We start from the raw sequence: 19,981 nt of genomic DNA, 5'->3' as shown, positions 1-19,981 counted from the left end.
TACGCAAAGCTACTGCTAAAACCGTTTCGAAAGCATTTGTAAAACATTTTCTATTTCATGTAGGGCATGTGATGAAAGTAATTTCTGACAATGGATCACAATTTCGTTCTGCTATATGGACACGCATGTTACGAGCTAGAAACATTTCTCCGATTTATATATCCAAGTACCACGCTTCTTCGAACCCTTGTGAACGAATAATGAAGGAAATTGGTAAACTGTGTAGAATATACTGCCACAAAAGACATGTTAATTGGGACACACACATACACTCATTCCAAGATGTAATTAATTTCATTCCAAATGAATCCACTATGCTATCTCCGTCTGTAATACTTAAAAACGTTGAACCACTAAACATAATTAAAGAATTAGTAACATTTCCTACATCTCGTCAATTACGACACCACGAAATAATTGACATTGCGCTGAACAACATCAAACGTGCCGCAGAGCGCCGGAGAAGACAGCAAAAACAGGTTTGTAGACGCCGAGACTTTCACGTTGGACAGAAGATATTAGTACGTACACACTATTTATCCAGCAAATTAAAAGGTAAGTGCAGTAAATTTGAACTTCTATACGAAGGTCCATATCGGATTCGCAGCATTCCTCACCCCAATGTTGTACACGTCGAAACTTTGAGAACCAGAAAATCGAAAGGCAATCACCATATCTCCAATGTTAAACCGTTTATTGAATGAACATACTTTATGATTTAGCACACTTTAATACATTTTCCAGATATTTATGTGAACAATTATTGATGATTATCGTATTTTTTCTTGGCAAGTGCCCGGCAAGGTAAGGTTAGCAGGTCGCTCTTCTTGTCGTTACACATCAGACCGTGCATATTTTCCAGATGAACTTACACTTTTTTATGACCACTTATGCAATTATAATTATATGACTAATTACTGATGATGACTATCGTATTTTTTCTTGGCAAGTGCCCGGCAAGGTAAGGTTAACAGGTCGCTTTTCTTGTCGTTACACATCAGACTGTGGACATTTTTCATTTTTTTTTGTGTACAATTGTTTTCCCGTTTTGTTTGTATACATTATGAAATAGCTGAGGTATAACACACACCAGTTGACTTTGACTTTTTTTTCTGCCCTATGATATCTCAACATCGTGACTATTTTTCTTTTTTTTTTTTTTACTGCTGCATTGTGATATTCTCTGTACACTTTTTGCCTTTGAATACTGTCTATGCTTTTGACATATTACGTTTTCTGTCATGTTATGCTGTATGCTTAATTGTGTCACCATTAACCAATCATTATCTAATGGGTATATGATTTAAATACAAGACATTAATCTTTGTTCATCAATTTCAGAAGGAAATGATGCGTAAAGGAAATAAACAGAAATGGGAATTTCACCTACGGAATAGATGACAGAAGATACAAAACCTTATGAGGACGAGTAAATGGATCAGAATTAACAAGCATTAACAAGAATATACTATACACATCGCAGAATAGTAGTCTTAACTAATTTTTTCTTTCAGAATACGAAGCGATTGATGCAAGCTGTCAGACAGAACTACACATCTTAGTTTTAAGTGATGAAATATGCTAGAGATAAGGAATAGTTGTGTAATGAATAATGAAATGATTTTTGCAGATGATAATGAATACTGATGAAGAATAATGATGAAGAATATGCTACTATGAATAATGAAGTTTTTTCTTTACAGGTGATGATGATAATGAAGTTATGATAATATGGATAATGAAGTTTTTCTTTACAGATGAGGAAAATGTTGAAGTTATGAATTTATGCTATGTAGTTATTTAAGTATTTGTTGCAGTTTGCTTGACAGCAGGTGTTATATTGCATAGTAGGATGACTGAAAGTTTTGGAAAGGACAGCTATGGAACACATTTTTTATACACATTTCACTACCTGTTAATTCGAAGTTCACTACCTTTCAGCATTGTCTGCGTTTCTTCTTTCAGCTCAATAATCCATTTTGTATTTTTTCAGGAGAAGCTTTTCATGATACTAAACTTGTTACTTATTATACCTGTTCTAGTACTTGCAATTTTATTTTTTTACCCATTTGTGTCTATCATTTATAAATGTGATCACATATACTGCCTTGTTGCATAACCTTGCTACAGCTGACTCATGACGAATGACGTTACACATTTTTCATTTATAGGAACAACCTAGAAGCAATTTTTTCTCTTATTTCTTCTTGCTTTCCCTTATAATTACCCAAAGCAATGCATTGCTAGCACAAAAAATATATATATAAAAAAATATTTTTGTAACTGAATAATAACTACCACTGTTTATTGTAATGAGATTACTTATTATGCCCATGATTATTAATGCTATGATTGTAATTTTATAACTGGCTAGTAACTGCCACTGTCTATTGTAATGAGACTACTTATTATGCCCATGATTATTAATGCTATGATTGTAATTGTGTAACTGGCTAAAAATTGCCACTGTCTATTGTAATGAGACTACTTATTATGCCCATGATTATTAATGCTATGATTGTAATTGTGTAACTGGCTAAAAATTGCCACTGTCTATTGTAATGAGATTACTTATAATGCCCATGATTATTAATGCTGTGATTGTAATTGTGTAACTGGCTAAAAATTGCCACTGTCTATTGTAATGAGACTACTTATTATGCCCATGATTATTAATGCTATGATTGTAATTGTGTAACTGAACAAAGATTGCCGCTGTTTATTGTAATACGACTACCCATGATGGCAATAATTTAATTTTATGAACATTATTCTGTAATACTAAAATACTTGGTACAGAAATGTTCAATAACTAGAGTATGGATGCCGCAAACTACTTATGTAATCACTACTCAAGACTTGTGTGTTAGTTAATGTCCTTCACCTTCTGACCTAACTACCTGAAAATATTGTAACATCCATTTGTCTTGTCCATCCTCATTATCATGGAGCACTATATTTGGTTTTTGCACTAATTCTACGTTGGTGTGCCTCTTAAGAGTGTGGTGTTGACACGACATGCTGTCCACCACCGTAAGCGATGAAGACGTTATTATGGTCCCACTGTTTGGTGTACCTGGTATACTGCCAAATGATAGCATGGAATATTACTACGACGTTTCAGTGTCTTGATACGCTGATAAATACTTCTGGGAACGGAACTGCAGATTGTATCACTTAGTGTTGTGATTCTGTGGAAAGATATGGACTTTCAGTGCAGCTGTGTGCAAACTAAAGTGCTAAAACCATGATGCAATCCTTTCCTTTCCTATCCTAATAGTGAAAATCATTTTTAAATAACACCATTTATGTTCATGGCCTATACATTTTTTCTCGATTTGTTGAACTCCAGTGCGAGTACACTTATGTCACCTGTCGACATGATTTTTTGCTATTATGTTTATTTATTGTGAAAATACTAAAGACATTTTTTGATTTGTTCTGAAGTGCAGTATGTGTGCACTCTTGTCATCTATATTGTACACTCCTGGAAATGGAAAAAAGAACACATTGACACCGGTGTGTCAGACCCACCATACTTGCTCCGGACACTGCGAGAGGGCTGTACAAGCAATGATCACACGCACGGCACAGCGGACACACCAGGAACCGCGGTGTTGGCCGTCGAATGGCGCTAGCTGCGCAGCATTTGTGCACCGCCGCCGTCAGTGTCAGCCAGTTTGCCGTGGCATACGGAGCTCCATCGCAGTCTTTAACACTGGTAGCATGCCGCGACAGCGTTGACGTGAACCGTATGTGCAGTTGACGGACTTTGAGCGAGGGCGTATAGTGGGCATGCGGGAGGCCGGGTGGACGTACCACCGAATTGCTCAACACGTGGGGCGTGAGGTCTCCACAGTACATCGATGTTGTCGCCAGTGGTCGGCGGAAGGTGCACGTGCCCGTCGACCTGGGACCGGACCGCAGCGACGCACGGATGCACGCCAAGACCGTAGGATCCTACGCAGTGCCGTAGGGGACCGCACCGCCACTTCCCAGCAAATTAGGGACACTGTTGCTCCTGGGGTATCGGCGAGGACCACTCGCAACCGTCTCCATGAAGCTGGGCTACGGTCCCGCACACCATTAGGCCGTCTTCCGCTCACGCCCCAACATCGTGCAGCCCGCCTCCAGTGGTGTCGCGACAGGCGTGAATGGAGGGACGAATGGAGATGTGTCGTCTTCAGCGATGAGAGTCGCTTCTGCCTTGGTGCCAATGATGGTCGTATGCGTGTTTGGCGCCGTGCAGGTGAGCGCCACAATCAGGACTGCATACGACCGAGGCACACAGGGCCAACACCCGGCATCATGGTGTGGGGAGCGATCTCCTACACTGGCCGTACACCACTGGTGATCGTCGAAGGGACACTGAATAGTGCACGGTACATCCAAACCGTCATCGAACCCATCGTTCTACCATTCCTAGACCGGCAAGGGAACTTGCTGTTCCAACAGGACAATGCACGTCCGCATGTATCCCGTGCCACCCTACGTGCTCTAGAAGGTGTAAGTCAACTACCCTGGCCAGCAAGATCTCCGGATCTGTCCCCCATTGAGCATGTTTGGGACTGGATAAAGCGTCGTCTCACGCGGTCTGCACGTCCAGCACGAACGCTGGTCCAACTGAGGCGCCAGGTGGAAATGGCATGGCAAGCCGTTCCACAGGACTACATCCAGCATCTCTACGATCGTCTCCATGGGAGAATAGCAGCCTGCATTGCTGCGAAAGGTGGATATACACTGTACTAGTGCCGACATTGTGCATGCTCTGTTGCCTGTGTCTATGTGCCTGTGGTTCTGTCAGTGTGATCATGTGATGTATCTGACCCCAGGAATGTGTCAATAAAGTTTCCCCTTCCTGGGACAATGAATTCACGGTGTTCTTATTTCAATTTCCAGGAGTGTATATACTTTTTGTGATTTGATGATTTTCCTACCCTTGCGTTTATTTGTTATAAAAATGTTCAAAAGTTTTCAGTGCATGTGCACTTATGTGAATATGTTTTCAACTGAACTTCAGTGCCTGTGCACTCTTCTCAATTTTCGATATGATTTGTGTTCATTCTGTATACTTTTTATGATTTATGTCATTTGTTACTCATTGTATATACATTTCGTCTTTTGCTGATATGTTCTCCACTGCAGTGCATGTGCACTCATGTCCCTTGTCAACATGATTTTGTTCAAAAAAAAAAATGCTATAGAATCTTACAGTGCGTGTGCACTTTATTTGTCAAATAATTTGTATATACAGTTTTCTGATTTGCTGATACGCTCTCTACTCATTGTACTTATATTTTGTCTTGTCTGTAATGTTTTGTAATCGGTGCAAGCGCACAACATTTAATTCATGTATTACATCCAAATATTTTGTAAATGTTAATTATTTAAAAGAAAAATTTGTTACGATGGCAAGTCCAAATGACTCACCATCGCTGCCAAATTTTTTGCCCCCCAGTGGAGGGTTATGAAAGGCGTATGTACTCGTTGGCAGCGATGATGAGGCATTGTAGAATCTCTGACCAGAGCAGTTGCGCTCGAAGCGCAGTGCAGTACAGTAGTCTGTTGGGAGCAGTAGCCGAGTTATGTAGCGGAGAGGAGTCTGTCAGTAGTGGTAGCGCAGAGCAGTCGGCGGGCGTCGGCACCGCAATGGTCGAGATTCAGGACAAGGTATATTATTAAGCAGCATCGCGCTCAGCTAGTAATGTAAATTAAATGTAATGAACTTTAAAGAATCGCCCCAATAATAATTTTGATTTAAAAGCAATTTTTTAATAAAGAATCATTCGATTTCCTTCCATTTCCTTTAAACAAAAAAATTCAATTAACTTCAAAAAATTTAGTTATTGGGATACATCTGCTGCAAGCTGTGCCGCAGAATAAGAGCAGAATTTTGACATGCAGTTATACTAAGGTAAGAAATTAATTCTGATTTTTGCACAGGGCCAAAGACCGACATTTCGGTTAAGCTGAGTTTTTATTGTCACTGTAGTTCCATTGTCATGGGATCATGTTTCATTATTTTATGCGAACTTATACTTGCGTCAGATTGCTAATTTTTGTTTAATTGTCATTGTCATTAATATTTTTGCGGGAATGTTACACATGGCTCCATTTCTATTAACTAAAATCATTTGAAATGTTCCGTGGGGAGGTTACAACGTTTCACATGTGGCTGAACACTTCCTGCTTCCTTAAATTACGTAACTATCCGGCGAACGGTCCGGACACTTGGATGATGTCGTCCAGGATACCGAGCAGCATACATACCACACGCCCATTGGGCATTTTGATCACAATAGCCATACATCAACACGATATCGACCTTTTCCGCAATTCGCAAACGGTCCACTTTAACACGGGTAATGTATCACTAAGCAAATACCATCCGCACTGGCGGAATGTTACGTGATACCACGTACTTATACGTTTGTGACTATTACAGCGCCATCTATCACAAAGCGAAATAGTGGTCCAACTAAAACATCCACTTTTCTTTACGTACTACACGAATGTGTAATAAAAAATGGGGGTTCCTATTTTTAAAAAACGCAGTTGATATCCGTTTGACCTATGGAAGCGCCAACTAGCGGGCCAACCATAGCGCCATCTGGTTTCCACCTTCAAGCTAGACCAGTTTCGTCCTTTGTAGTTTCTTCGTTTGACGCTTATTTGGTGAGATATTTGTCCCTGTCACGAACAATGGACCACCCTTTATAAGAGAGAAAAGCGTCAGATAGTGAATGATAACTGGGAAGGGCACTCGTCTGAGAGAACATTATGAGAACCTGACAGAGTTTTTAAGGAGCCTAATTGTAGGTCTCCATTTGGCTGACCGGTCGAATGGTGTAGCATGGAGACAGTATCCAGAAGTGTGGGTGATTCGGACGTGACAGTTGCATGATGGTGGACTGCTTGGCAACGTGAGTTCGGCGACACTCACCGTTAAGATTCTGGTCGATCACATCTGATCAACAAAAAGGAGGGAAGTCATATTGTGCACCCAGGACATCATAGCCCCTTTATATCTAAGCCTGCTATCCGAGTTCAAGTAGCTGACTCCCTGCAACACGTTGTACCATCTCCCACAATTGGTTCAAATCGCTCTGAGCACTATGGGACTTAACTGTTGAGGTAATCAGTCCCCTAGAACTTAGAACTAGTTAAACCTAACTAACCTAAGGACGTCACACACATCCATGCCCGAGGCAGGATGCGAACCTGCGACCGTAGCGGTCGCGCGGTTCCAGACTGTAGCGCCTAGAACCGCTCGGCCATCCCGGCCGGCACAATTGGTTCGAGACTATCAACAGCCAGCCTAAGGGTCTACCGTTCCACCCTGTCGCTACCTTTAACACAACATTACGGCTTAGTTTGGAATGGTGCCGTGATCGCGAAGCATGGGCTGCTGATAAATGGTGTAGTACTGTGTTGGATGAATCGCGGTTCTGCGCTATCCTGGATGATGAAAGTCGACGAGTATGAGGGTGATCTATGAAGTCGCATTCTTCCAGTGTTTCGCTGAGCCACACCGTTGTTGCTCTTGGCGTGACAGTGTGGCCATTGGGACTGACAGAGCCGCGGAGACCATTTTCAACAGGGCAATGCTCATACACACACAGCACACATCTCTATGTGCTGTCTGCATGATTTTGAGGCATCTTTGAGACCAGAAAGATACCCAGATCCATCCCCGAAAGAATAGGTGAGGCACCATAGTCGACGTCAATTTCATCCTAGTGCCAGTATCCGGGATATCGAGGACCAGTTACAACGTATATGAGCCAACATCCTTCTGGAGAGGATACAACGAAACTACGACTCCTTTCCCAGTCGCATAAGTGCATGCTTCCAGGCCAGAAGGGATGTAACGTCTTACTGATCAGTACCCTCTTACTGGCAAGTTCTTTCTAAACTGGCTCGACTTTGAAATCACTGAAATAACATCACAAGCCCTCTCAACCCTTCTCCCCTCTCAACCATCTCCCTTTCTAGATGCTCCACATTTTATTAAGGCAGTGTATTACGTCTTACATATAATATTGTTGCATATTGCATGTTTCAGCAACAAGATGATGGTAGGCACTGATCCTTTTTGGGCCGTGCAGTAAAGTTAAATCTCCAGGAAGCTTATAGATTTGAGATCGTTCAGAAAACACATGATATATGTACTTTCACTAGTGTAATTTCTTTCTCCATCTATGTATGTAACTGCAATGTTCGCCTTAGATTTGCCTACACTCTCCTTGAGAGTGTCGCTGCTGTACACATTAAGGTTTACGGATGCATGCAGTTACTGACCTGTACGAAGATGGCGGGCAAGGCGAGCAGGAAGGATGCGCACCAGATTCCCAGGATGATCTTGCGCGCCTGGCTGATTGTGCAGATGTACTTGGCTCGCATCGGGTGCACGATAGCATAATACCTGCACATAAAACAAACGCAGTTTGATCAGGAAAAACGAGTGTGACTGCTTGATCGTTTAGGTCTCGACTTTGCCAGTTTCCCTAATATACTGTGGATCGAACGAAACTGGTACACCTGCCTAATATCGTGTAAGGCATCCAGGAGCACGCAGAAGTGCCGCAACATAACGTGATATGGACTCGACTAATGTCTGAAGTAGTGCTGGAGGGAACTGACATCCTGCAGCAGAGTCCATAAATCTACATCTACATCTACATTCATACTCCGCAAGCCACCCAACGGTGTGTGGCGGAGGGCACTTTACGTGCCACTGTCATTACCTCCGTTTCCTGTTCCAGTCGCGTATGGTTCGCGGGAAGAACGACTGTCTGAAAGCCTCCGTGCGCGCTCTAATCTCTCTAATTTTACATTCGTGATCTCCTCGGGAGGTATAAGTAGGGGGAAGCAATATACTCGATACCTCATCCAGAAACGCACCCTCTCGAAACCTGGCGAGCAAGCTACACCGCGATGCAGAGCGCCTCTCTTGCAGAGTCTGCCACTTGAGTTTATTAAACATCTCCGTAACGCTATCACGGTTACCAAATAACCCTGTGACGAAACGCGCCGCTCTTCTTTGGATCTTCTCTATCTCCTCCGTCAACCCGATCTGGTACGGATCCCACACTGATGAGCAATACTCAAGTATAGGTCGAACGAGTGTTTTGTAAGCCACCTCCCTTGTTGCTGGACTACATTTTCTATGCACTCTGCCAATGAATCTCAACCTGGTACCCGCCTTACCAACAATTAATTTTATATGATCATTCCACTTCAAATCGTTCCGCACGCATACTCCCAGATATTTTACAGAAGTAACTGCTACCAGTGTTTGTTCCGCTATCATATAATCATACAATAAAGGATCCTTCTTTCTATGTATTCGCAATACATTACATTTGTCTATGTTAAGGGACAGTTGCCACTCCCTGCACCAAGTGCCTATCCGCTGCAGATCTTCCTGCATTTCGCTACAATTTTCTAATGCTGCAACTTCTCTGTATACTACAGCATCATCCGCGAAAAGCCGCATGGAACTTCCGACACTATCTACTAGGTCATTTATATATATTGTGAAAAGCAATGGTCCCATAACACTCCCCTGTGGCACGCCAGAGGTTACCTTAACGTCTGTAGACGTCTCTTCATTGATAACAACATGCTGTGTTCTGTTTGCTAAAAAATCTTCAATCCAGCCACACAGCTGGTCTGATATTCCGTAGGCTCTTACTTTGTTTATCAGGCGACAGTGCGGAACTGTATCGAATGCGTTAGAGCACGTTGCAAGGCATCCAAGATACGCTCAATAATGTTCATGTCTGGGGAGTTTGGTGGCCAGTGGAAGTGTTTAAACTCAGGAGCGTGTTCCTGCACCCACTCTGTAGCAATTCTGGAGATGTGGGGTGTCGCATTGTCCTGTTGGAATTGCCCAAGTCCGTCGATATACACAATGGACACGAATGGAAGCAGGTGATCAGACAGGATGCTTACGTACATGTCACCTGTCAGAGTCGTATCTAGACGTATCAGGGGCCCCATATCATCCCAATGCACACACCCCATACCATTATAGTCCGTTACTGACATACAGAGCCCTTGGATCCTTGAGGTTATCTCCATACCCGTACACGTCCATCCATTCGATACAATTAGAAACGATACTCGTCCGACCAGGCAACATGTTTCTAGTCATCAACAGTCCAATGTAGGTGTTGACGGGCCCAAAGCTTTGTGTCATGCAGTCATCGAGGGTACACGAATGCGTTTTCGGCTCCAAAAGACCATATCGATTATGTTTCGTTGAATGGTTCTTACCCCGACACTCGTCGATGGCCCAGTATTGACGTGTGCAGCAATTTGCGGAAGGACTACACTTCTGTCTGATGAACGATTCTCTTCAGTTGTCGTTGGCCCTATTCTTGCAGGACCTCTTTCTGGCTGCAGCGATGTCAGAGATTTGATGTTTTACCGGATTCATGATATTCACGGTATATTCGTAAAATGGTCTTATGGGAAAATTCCCACTTCAGCGCTATTTCGGAGGTTCTGTGTCACATTGCTCGTGTTCCAACTATAATGCCACTTTCAAACTCACTTAAATCTTGATAATGTGACACTGTAGCAGCAGTAACCGATCTAACAGCTGCGCCAGACACTTGTTGTCTTATATAGATGTTGCCAACAGCACTGCCATATTCTGCCTGTTTACATATCTCTGTATTTTAATATGCATTCCTGTACCAGTTTTTGGCGCTTCACTGTATATAATAAACAATTAAAAAGGCAGATTCGTTTCCTCGATGTTTTGAATACAGATGTGTCAGTATTTCAGACAACTCTGTCTGAGTTATTACACCAAAATAGGTGGAAGTGCATTGAGATGAGCTCCCGGGAAGTCTGTCGCCCTAACTGTTCATGACCGAGTTATGCTTTCGCTTGAGCACCCATACTACTCTCATTCTGCAGGAGATAATGGTGGAACACTTTCATGGTACTTCATTTAAAAGACTAAGTGATCTGTAATTTGTAGGTATGTTCCAAATCTACCCTTAGGCCTATATATTTTATTTATTCACACAAGCAGAGCTCCATTCCATGAAGATAAACTAGTTTGTGAAGAGGTCTCTTTCTGGTTTTGAACACGATTCAGTCTTTTAAGGGGAAAAGATGAAAAAAGCTGCAACAGGAAACGTTATAGTTTGGGGGCAGACGCTTTTTAGAAAACTGCATTGGGTAATTTCCGGGTGGATACGAACAGACCAGAGACGCAGTTGATCACGTGAAATGCTTGTGATAAGCTCGTGATGCAAGTGTGTAACTTTTAGGCGTCAGTAGCGGGTACAAAATGTCCTCTTGGCTGAAATAAACTCAGGAGGAATAGAATGGGTAGATATTTCCAAGCAGTTTAAAGGTAGGCCCTTTGTGATTGGCAAAGGTAGTTTCCACAAGATGGAAGGATCGCTCCCATTGGTTTGAAAAAGCCGTGATGTGAAGCACGAAAGGACACAGGTGAGGGACAGTTTTGCTACGAAAGACACAATACGGTAAACTTTGGGGACTCTCCTCTGAACCAGCGTCCAAGTGTAAAAGAGGGGCATCACGCTCTGTACAACGGCAAAAGAGGATTTTTCTGTGAACACTGCGTTCACTTTGGCTGTAATTCAGCTAGAAATTAGCTGAAGAGTCGTTGAGCTCCGATAGCGGAGGAACGAAACAGCCACGTACTTAATTGTTCTTGTGAGAACTGAGAGATCATGGAAGTATATACGCAGCACCATCTATGCATGTGTATATAGCCATATTTTCCAGGTTGGGGATGGGTGCATGTTTTCTCGCCTAACGAGAAACATAGGACAGTTTTAGCTGATAAAATAACGGTAAAGATTTTGATTAGCTTTTTATAGGATTTTCAGAGGGAAAGAGCAGCCATGCAGCTGGCAGCACATCGCAGCTAAAAGGTAATTGCTGCTGGCAGACACGTAAACTTGTTGGTTCACCAGCTTCCGTCCTGTGTGAACTCTAGCAGCCTTGGGTAATCTTTTGCTCAGCTTGTCACAAAAAGTAACCATCCTCCATAGACTTGTCATCCTAAAAAATACCGAACTTAGAACCAGAATTGGATGATTTGTCGTAATATTGGTCAACTTCACGGTGTAGTAGTAAGCATAATGTTGCAGAGGACCTTCTATTTAAATTTTATATTGCTGTGTTCAGGGTTAGTTCTACTAAACAGGACTTAATGGGTTATATTGATAACTGTCCTGTAAGTGTCATGTCACAATCTATGTAAATTTGTGTACTTCTTTGACAATAATTCTGAAATTAAACAACTGTGTACAGCTAAACACCAATGTGCTCTGTCATAGAATAAGGGTCCACTACTGACCCCAGTCATTTATTCTATAGACGCGAAAGCACTCACAGGTTTTTTTGTTGATGTCTGATGAATGTGAAAGGGAGTGGAGTGTCAGAGTCTCGTTTCTCACAATCGATTCTTAGACGTTAAACTGTGTACCGATGATTTTCTTCTTTCTGTGTTATTAAGGTAAGCGTAATGTAACTTTGGCTTCAGTGGTTTTTTGGTTTTTGTGAAGAACTTACATCCTCTCACTTGTGAATATAATTTTTTTTTTCCAATTTCAGTTGCTTATCAATTCGACTGAAGATCGAATAGCCGGCACGGTAGCTCAGCGTGTTCGGCCAGAGCGCTGCTCGCCCTCTGTAATAAAGAAACTCAGTAAAGGGATCAAGTATCAACTTGAACGGATGTCTTGTACCGTCCGCCCAGACCAAACGCAACCAACAATGTCGAACAAAATGAAAAAAAAAAGCCAATTCAAGGAGAAGTATAGCTAAACCTTGTACACTGATAATTGCGAGCGGAGCTGCTCGTGTACTTGTCAAGAAGCACGAGTTCCAAGTTAATTAGAGAAAGGTGAGTCGTTTCGGACGGTGGGCTCTCAATGTTCAGCAGCCAGAGGTACATCGTATGATCAATGCTGAAACACATTAGATGAAGTTATGTGGTAAGAAAATGGGATGTGTTTAATTTACACACTGTCAGATTTTGTGTCTACTCTCAAACTAAGCAAAAAAGAAAATTGGAAGTCAACTGATACGAATATGAGACTGCTTAAGTTAAACACTGACGGATCTTGAGTTAATTACATTGATCACTGTGCTGAAAGGGCTTTTGGGAGCTGATGTATTTGCGACAGCGAAAGAAAGTGACTGCGAGAGTGAACTCTGCATAGGTGTTGCTACTCTTAGCTGACAGCGTATTTGACTCTTCATTCATAATACTTTTTACTATGGCTTGAGTTACGGGAGTAGAAATACTTGCTGTCGGAGCGGATCCAGCTCTGTTGTTGTATGGCAGCCATTACGGAATTAGTTACAGAATGACACTGATCAGCCGGAACACTGTGACCTAACAGCCGTTATGTCCACCTGAGGCACGGATAACAGCGGCGACACGTCGTGGCATGGAAGCCATGGGGCCTCGGTATGTCGCTAGAGGGAGCGAGCGGGCACCATATCTGGACACGCAAGTAAATTCGCGGGGAGGGGGCGATTAGCTCTGACGCCATGTTCAATCACATCCCAGAGGTAATCGATCGGGTCCAGATCTGGCGAGTTGGGGAGCCAGCATATCATTTCGAACTAGCAATTGTCTTCATCAAACCGCTCCGTCACACTTCTGGCTCTCTGACACGGCGCATTATCTTTTTGAAAAATGCCATTTCTGTCGGAAGACCTCACCGTCATGAAGGGGTGTATGTGGTGTGCAACCAGTGTACGATACCCCTTTGCCGTCATAATGCCTTGCACGCGCTCCACTGGAACCATGGGTAGAAAATAAACAATTTTTTCAGCCTTCAGTTGCAAGGTAATTTTCACTCGTTTACCTAGGTTTCGATTCCAGTAATGGAATCTTCTTCAGAACCTATGAATTAAACCACATACGGAAATATATTACCCACTGAAATGCATCATCAGTCTAATGATTGAATAATAAAGAAATCGTGATACTTACAAAAAATTAAATTATTTTGAGAGCCAAACACTGGCCATGTCACAGATTAAAAATTAAAACAATAAAGACGCATAATCATAAGATTATGTCTGTCAAGATTAAAACCATTAAGGCGAACGTAGACGGAGCTACGCCGGCCAGAAATAAGGACCACACGCGAGCGGCGCGGAAAACTAGGCGTCGCGAGATGTTTCGCGGCGAGGCTCGGCCGCGGCCAAGCGCATGCGCGAGCGCAAGCGCAGGCGCAGGCGCGAGAGACAAATTGTCTCAAAATTATTTAGAGCACATATACATATAAACAAGATGTGACTGAAAGCCGTCCAACAAGTGGACAAACCTATTGGTATGGCAACTTTAAACAATTTACCTGAGAACAAATTACAAAGCCAAGGTATAAAGATTTTTTTTTTTACATTTAAATATTATAGTAAGAGGGCGAAGCCCGGCTACAGTAACTAAAAAATTAGTGTCGAAACCATGCGTGCTAAGCATTAAATGTCTTTAACATAAAAACGCCTTAGCAACTATGTGTCATTAACAAGCATATTACGAAATACAAAGACACACATGTACAATCGCACTATAATAAAGGGACAAAGCAGATAGGGAAACAGCATCGGCCATTCGAGGCGGACTGTGGGTCAACTCCACTGGAGTAAAGGTTGAAATCCCTCGAAATAACTTCTATTTTTTAGTTGCAACTGATCATTAAGTAAGTTGTCTCTATCAATAATAAGATGTTTAAAAATTTGCAATTCTTCGAGGGTGTCTAGCCTACATCCCTTGGCTTCATTATGCAAAATCACTGCGTCTTTTAGAGGCTTGGGAGCATGCGCCTTTTGGACCAGATGTTCAGCAAATGTAGATCCTCGTGTTCCATCACCGTTTTTTGTCGGCAGATGCTCTTTAAACCTAACAGACAGGGCCCTTCCTGTCTGGCCAATGTAATAAGAAGGACATTCAGCACACGTGATCTTATACACACCTGACATCGATGATTTATCAGTACCTTTATCCAGAGAATGAACTAAATTCTTTTTGAGTTTGTTGGTGGTAGAGTATGAAACTTTACACCCCAGGTTTTTTAATAAACGACCTACCTTATAGGATATGTTACCTATAAAGGGAACTGATATATATTTCGTTTCCTGGTGTTGATTGTGGGTACCTGAACTGGAAAGGGTGGTAGACTTCTTTCGTGTTTTTTGTTGAACAACTGTCTCACTATACTGGGATTATATCCATTATTCTGAGCGATGTTTTCGAGGACTTTTAATTCGTTCTGTAAGTTGACTGGCGAAAGCGGAATGGAAAGGGCTCGATGGATACTCGAGTGAAAAAAAGGCCATTTTATGGGCCTGAGGATGGGTGGAATCAGCTGGGATGATGACGTCGGAATAGGTTGCTTTCCGAAAAATTTTGAAATCTATTTTGTTGCCAATAATGGATAGAGTCAGATCGAGATAGTCTAAGGTCCTATCAGCTGTCTGATTTTCTTGCGTGAAATTTCTTTTTTCATGGAGGTTATTGAAAGTGGTAAATAACAGTTCTAGCTCTTCATGGGAACCTTCAAACACAAACAGCAAGTCATCTACATATCTCGCATAGAATATTATATTATTTGCCAAATCTGGATAATTCCGAAAAAACATCTGCTCCATTGAGTTTATAAAAATATCTGACATGATGCCAGCTAACGGGCTGCCCATAGCCAGACCACAGGGTTGCGAATATATTTTATTATTGAAAGAGAAATAATTGTACTTGAGGGTGGTGCGTAACAGAACCATTAGTTCATCGATCTCAGGGGCAGATAATTTTTTATGGTATCGCAAATTGGTTTCTATTATGCCCATCGTCTGCTCAACAGGTACATTAGGATATAAATTTTTAATATCAAATGATACGAGTTTTGTGATGTCAGAACAGGTCAAAGTTTTAAGTTTGTTGGCCACGTCTACCGAATTTTTGACGGAAAAGTTTTTTTCAAACACAAAATTCTCTTTCAAATTACAGTGTAGGAACCTAGCTAGTTTGTGGTATGCACTTTTGGTACTGTCAACGATCGGACGGATAGGATGGGAAATTTTGTGAACCTTAAACTGGCTTCTCAAAATAGGTGGTTTCGGATTCATGTTTATAAGGCATTTTTTATAAAACTTGCCGATTAACTTTTTTGTACTGCTAAGAGCCGACCTTATCTCTTTTTGGATCACGGGTGTGGGGTCCACCTCGATTTGCACGATGCCATTTTCCTCAAAAAACATTTCCGTTTTACGGATGTATTCGCTTTTGTGGGCGATAATTAGGGAATGGCCTTTGTCGGCCTTGGTTATCACTGCTTCATTATTTTTAAGCTTAAGATTAATGCTCTTCAACGTTTGATGTACAGTAGAAACAGGATTTTGAACAGAGTAATCTTTTTGGACAATTTTACAGGCGTCATAAGCTATTCTTGTTTGCGCATTTTTTGCTATTTTAGAACAATCAAGCCCAACTTTGAGGTCGACAATTAAATTTTGTACACTTTGAGAAGTACATTTAGGTTGTACATTAAACCTGAAACCTTTACATAAAAGCTCGTTCTCAGCTTCGGAGAAACAAATATTAGTCTTATTCACTACGCGTTCGTAAAATTGGGGTAAGGCGGCCGCCCCATTACGTGTGTTATGAACGCCAGAAACCTCAACACAATTTAATAATTTCGCTAGCTTTCTTTCATGTCTAACACTAATTTCGGTTTTACGGTTTGCTAACCATAAACTAATATGCATCCAAAAAGAATCAATTTGAAAGTTAAAGGTAGTCTTAAAAATTTTTGAAAGTTCAAGGTATAGTTCATAAGCTTCTTCATTCAAGTTGTCTTTCTTGGAGTACAACTCAGCACTTCTTTCATTTAAAATGTGGTGTACGAGTTTCCTTTTAAGACCAGGGGACTTATTACAAACTTTTTTATTAATATAGCCTTTTACAAAATCAGGTACTACATTTGACAGCTTGCATTGCTTAATGAAAGATATTGCCTTACCTGTTTTCATTATTTTATACACTATGTCCATATATCTGTTAGCTGCTTTACTTGCCTCGTCAGGTACAAATTTACAAATCTTTAACATCATGCAGCGCGTCAGCAACCGTATATGTATAGAAAATAAACATTTTTTTCAGCCTTCAGTTGCAAGGTAATTTTTACTCGTTTACCTAGGTTTCGATTCCAGTAATGGAATCTTCTTCAGAACCTATGAATTAAACCACATACGGACATATATTACCCACTGAAATGCATCATCAGTCTAATGATCGAATAATAAAGAAATCGTGATACTTACAAAAAATTAAATTATTTTTAGAGCCAAACACTGGCCATGTCACAGATTAAAAATTAAAACAACAAAGACGCATAATCATAAGATTATGTCTGTCAAGATTAAAACCATTTTGTAAGGCTGAAAAAATTGTTTATTTTCTATACATATACGGTTGCTGACGCGCTGCATGACATTAAAGATTTGGAACCATGGGTGTTGCCCAGAGATTAATGGAGCCGCTGTTAGCTTGTCTCCGTCTCACAGCAGAGGTGTCAAGGAGCTGTTCCCCTGGAAGACGACGCATTCCCGCCCTCCCATCGACATGATGAAGAAGATATCTGGATTCATCACACCTTGCAAAACTCTGCCACTGCATCAAAGTCCAGTGCCGATGGTCATGCACCCAATTCAGTCGTAGTTGCCGATGTCGTGGTGTTACCATCGACACCTGCATGCGTCGTCGGTTCCGAGGGCCATCGTTAGGAGTGTTGGGTGCACTTGCACTGTATGTTCAGGCACATTAGTACGCCCAGCATTAAAATCTGATGGTAGTTACGCCAAAGTACGCCACCTATCCTGTTTTACCATTCCAGCGAGCGTACGACGTCCTACGTCTGTAATGTGGGGTGGCCGTCCAACTCCACGACGTCTGGAAGTGCTTTCAACTTGGTTTCGGTAAGTGCTGAAGACACTCACCACAGCTCTCTCCAACAGCTGGAAAGTTGTGCAGTTTCCAAAATGCTCGGTTCGAGCCTCCGGGCAATCACAGTCTGCCCTTAGTCAAACTCAGTTAGATCGCAAGCCTTCCCCATTCTAAACATAGGCAAAGGTGGACAGTCCTGAAAGCTTAGATCCATTTAACGACGCTCTTAATTAAGGGGAAAAACTTCTTTGTGTAGCACATTAGCATTTAACTTAAAATTCACGTACCATTCATTACAACTTTAAACTTTCAAGTTTAATATTCATTGAAGCAAATCGCAATTTAAATTTCTCTCCCTTTATTTTTCTGTTGCCACATAAAAAGTGGCGACGTTGTACAGAACTGTCAGGAAGACTTTTGGGGGAAATTTGTATTTCACAACTTGTACAGAGTGTCATCTCTGTTTTGTAAATTTTGTTTCATGCTTGCTGTCGAGCTGCGTGTACTAGTGGTAGCTCATTAGCCTGTTCCACCACAAACGGACACTTGACTAAACAACTGTTTGCTGATACAGGCAAGATTAGGGAAGTGTCTTTGACTGTAGATTCCTGTATTAGTCTTCTAACACACAAACTCTTTAGCAAAAAATGTTCAAATGTGTGTGAAATCTTATGGGACTTAACTGCTAAGGTCATCAGTCCCTAAGCTTACACACTGCTTAACCTAAATTATCCTAACGACAAACACACACACACACCCATGCCCGAGGGAGGACTCGAACATCCGCCGGAACCAGCCGCACAGTCCAGGACTGCAGCGCCCTAGACCGCTTGGCTACAGACTCTTTAACAAGAATACGTAATATATTGTATGTATTTTCTAGTAGTTAGTGATTTGTAGATACATTATAGTGCTATTTTCTTTTCGTTAGGCTTTAGGGCATAACGTGTGCAGTTACAAATGTGTATCACGCTTCTTTTCAACAAAGAGAGAGGCATTTACACTGATAATCTGTATTAGGATTTTTAAAACCTTCTTTGCGATTTATTTTCCTTCCGTTTGTGTTAAAGACGCCTTTTAAATGCTCGTTGCACTACGAAATTTTGCTTCCTACCTCATATTTCATGAATTGTAGTAGGATCGCGTTGTTGTTCTTTCATGGGGAAATTTCATGCAAAAAAGGTATAGCTTCAAGGTACGGATTCTGGAGTCATAATTTGATAAGCACTTAGTTTAAATCATAGCATGTGGTATCGGCTTTCGTTGTAATGCAAGAGTTGATATTAGGGTATCGTTTGCCACCAAACCTTTTCAGTATTTATGCTGAGAAAATTAAGAAAAAGAATTAGAAAAAACAAGCGCCATAGTGGTAGGAGGACAAAGGATAACGGCAAGTGTACAGCTGATCAAGGAGTGTTGGCTGTATCACCAAGAAATACAATTTCGAATGAAGGAAACATATTGGCTGGGACATATTTTGCAAAGAAGTGTCACCCGATGCCAATGGTGATCTTACCGATGATCCTTCCACTAAATCGGAGTTACTGAGCCTTGTTTTCCAAAAATTCCTCCCCCATACAAGACGAAGTAAAAATTACCCAATTCGAATCAAGAACAGTTGCTAACATGAATAGCTTTATCCTAGGTGTAGTAAAGCAGCTCTGGTGACCAAATAAAGGTAAGTCTTCCGGACCAGACAGTATACGGAAGTGCCGTAGCAAAAGACTGGAATCTTGCACAGGTCACACTAATGCTTAAGAATGGAAGTAGGAGTAATTAAATGTATTACAAACCCATAGAACTGATATCGATGTGCAGCAGGATTATGGAACATATACTGTGTTCGAACCACTGAAGTCGGAAATGGCGATGGTTTGGTGTCAGTGGTACGCACGCTACAGCGGTAGGCTCGTTGTGTCACTGTGTGCCAACTGCTATTCATACTGCTGCTGCAGATGCACTACGATCCACCAGAGCCACACGTCAACACGATAGTCTTCCCTTACGGTACTGTCAGGTGGCCGTTCA

At 41.6% G+C, this 19,981-nt stretch overlaps 1 protein-coding gene across 1 annotated transcript in view; it reads right to left on the bottom strand.

The window, feature by feature from the left end:
• The window catches only part of LOC126195706 (gastrin/cholecystokinin type B receptor-like), a 343,046-nt gene that overhangs the window by 219,682 nt on the left and 103,383 nt on the right, over positions 1 to 19,981 (bottom strand). Inside the window, exon 3 of the mRNA XM_049934335.1 lies at positions 8,302 to 8,425. Within this exon, the coding sequence (XP_049790292.1) occupies positions 8,302 to 8,425 (124 nt within the window). The remainder of the gene's footprint in view (positions 1 to 8,301; positions 8,426 to 19,981) is intronic.

The sequence above is a fragment of the Schistocerca nitens genome, chromosome 7 (genome assembly GCF_023898315.1).
Source record: "Schistocerca nitens isolate TAMUIC-IGC-003100 chromosome 7, iqSchNite1.1, whole genome shotgun sequence".
NCBI classification, from domain to species: Eukaryota; Metazoa; Arthropoda; class Insecta; order Orthoptera; family Acrididae; genus Schistocerca; species Schistocerca nitens.
The sequence above is the reverse complement of the archived record's forward strand: the minus strand, read 5'-3'. Positions and strand labels throughout refer to the sequence as shown.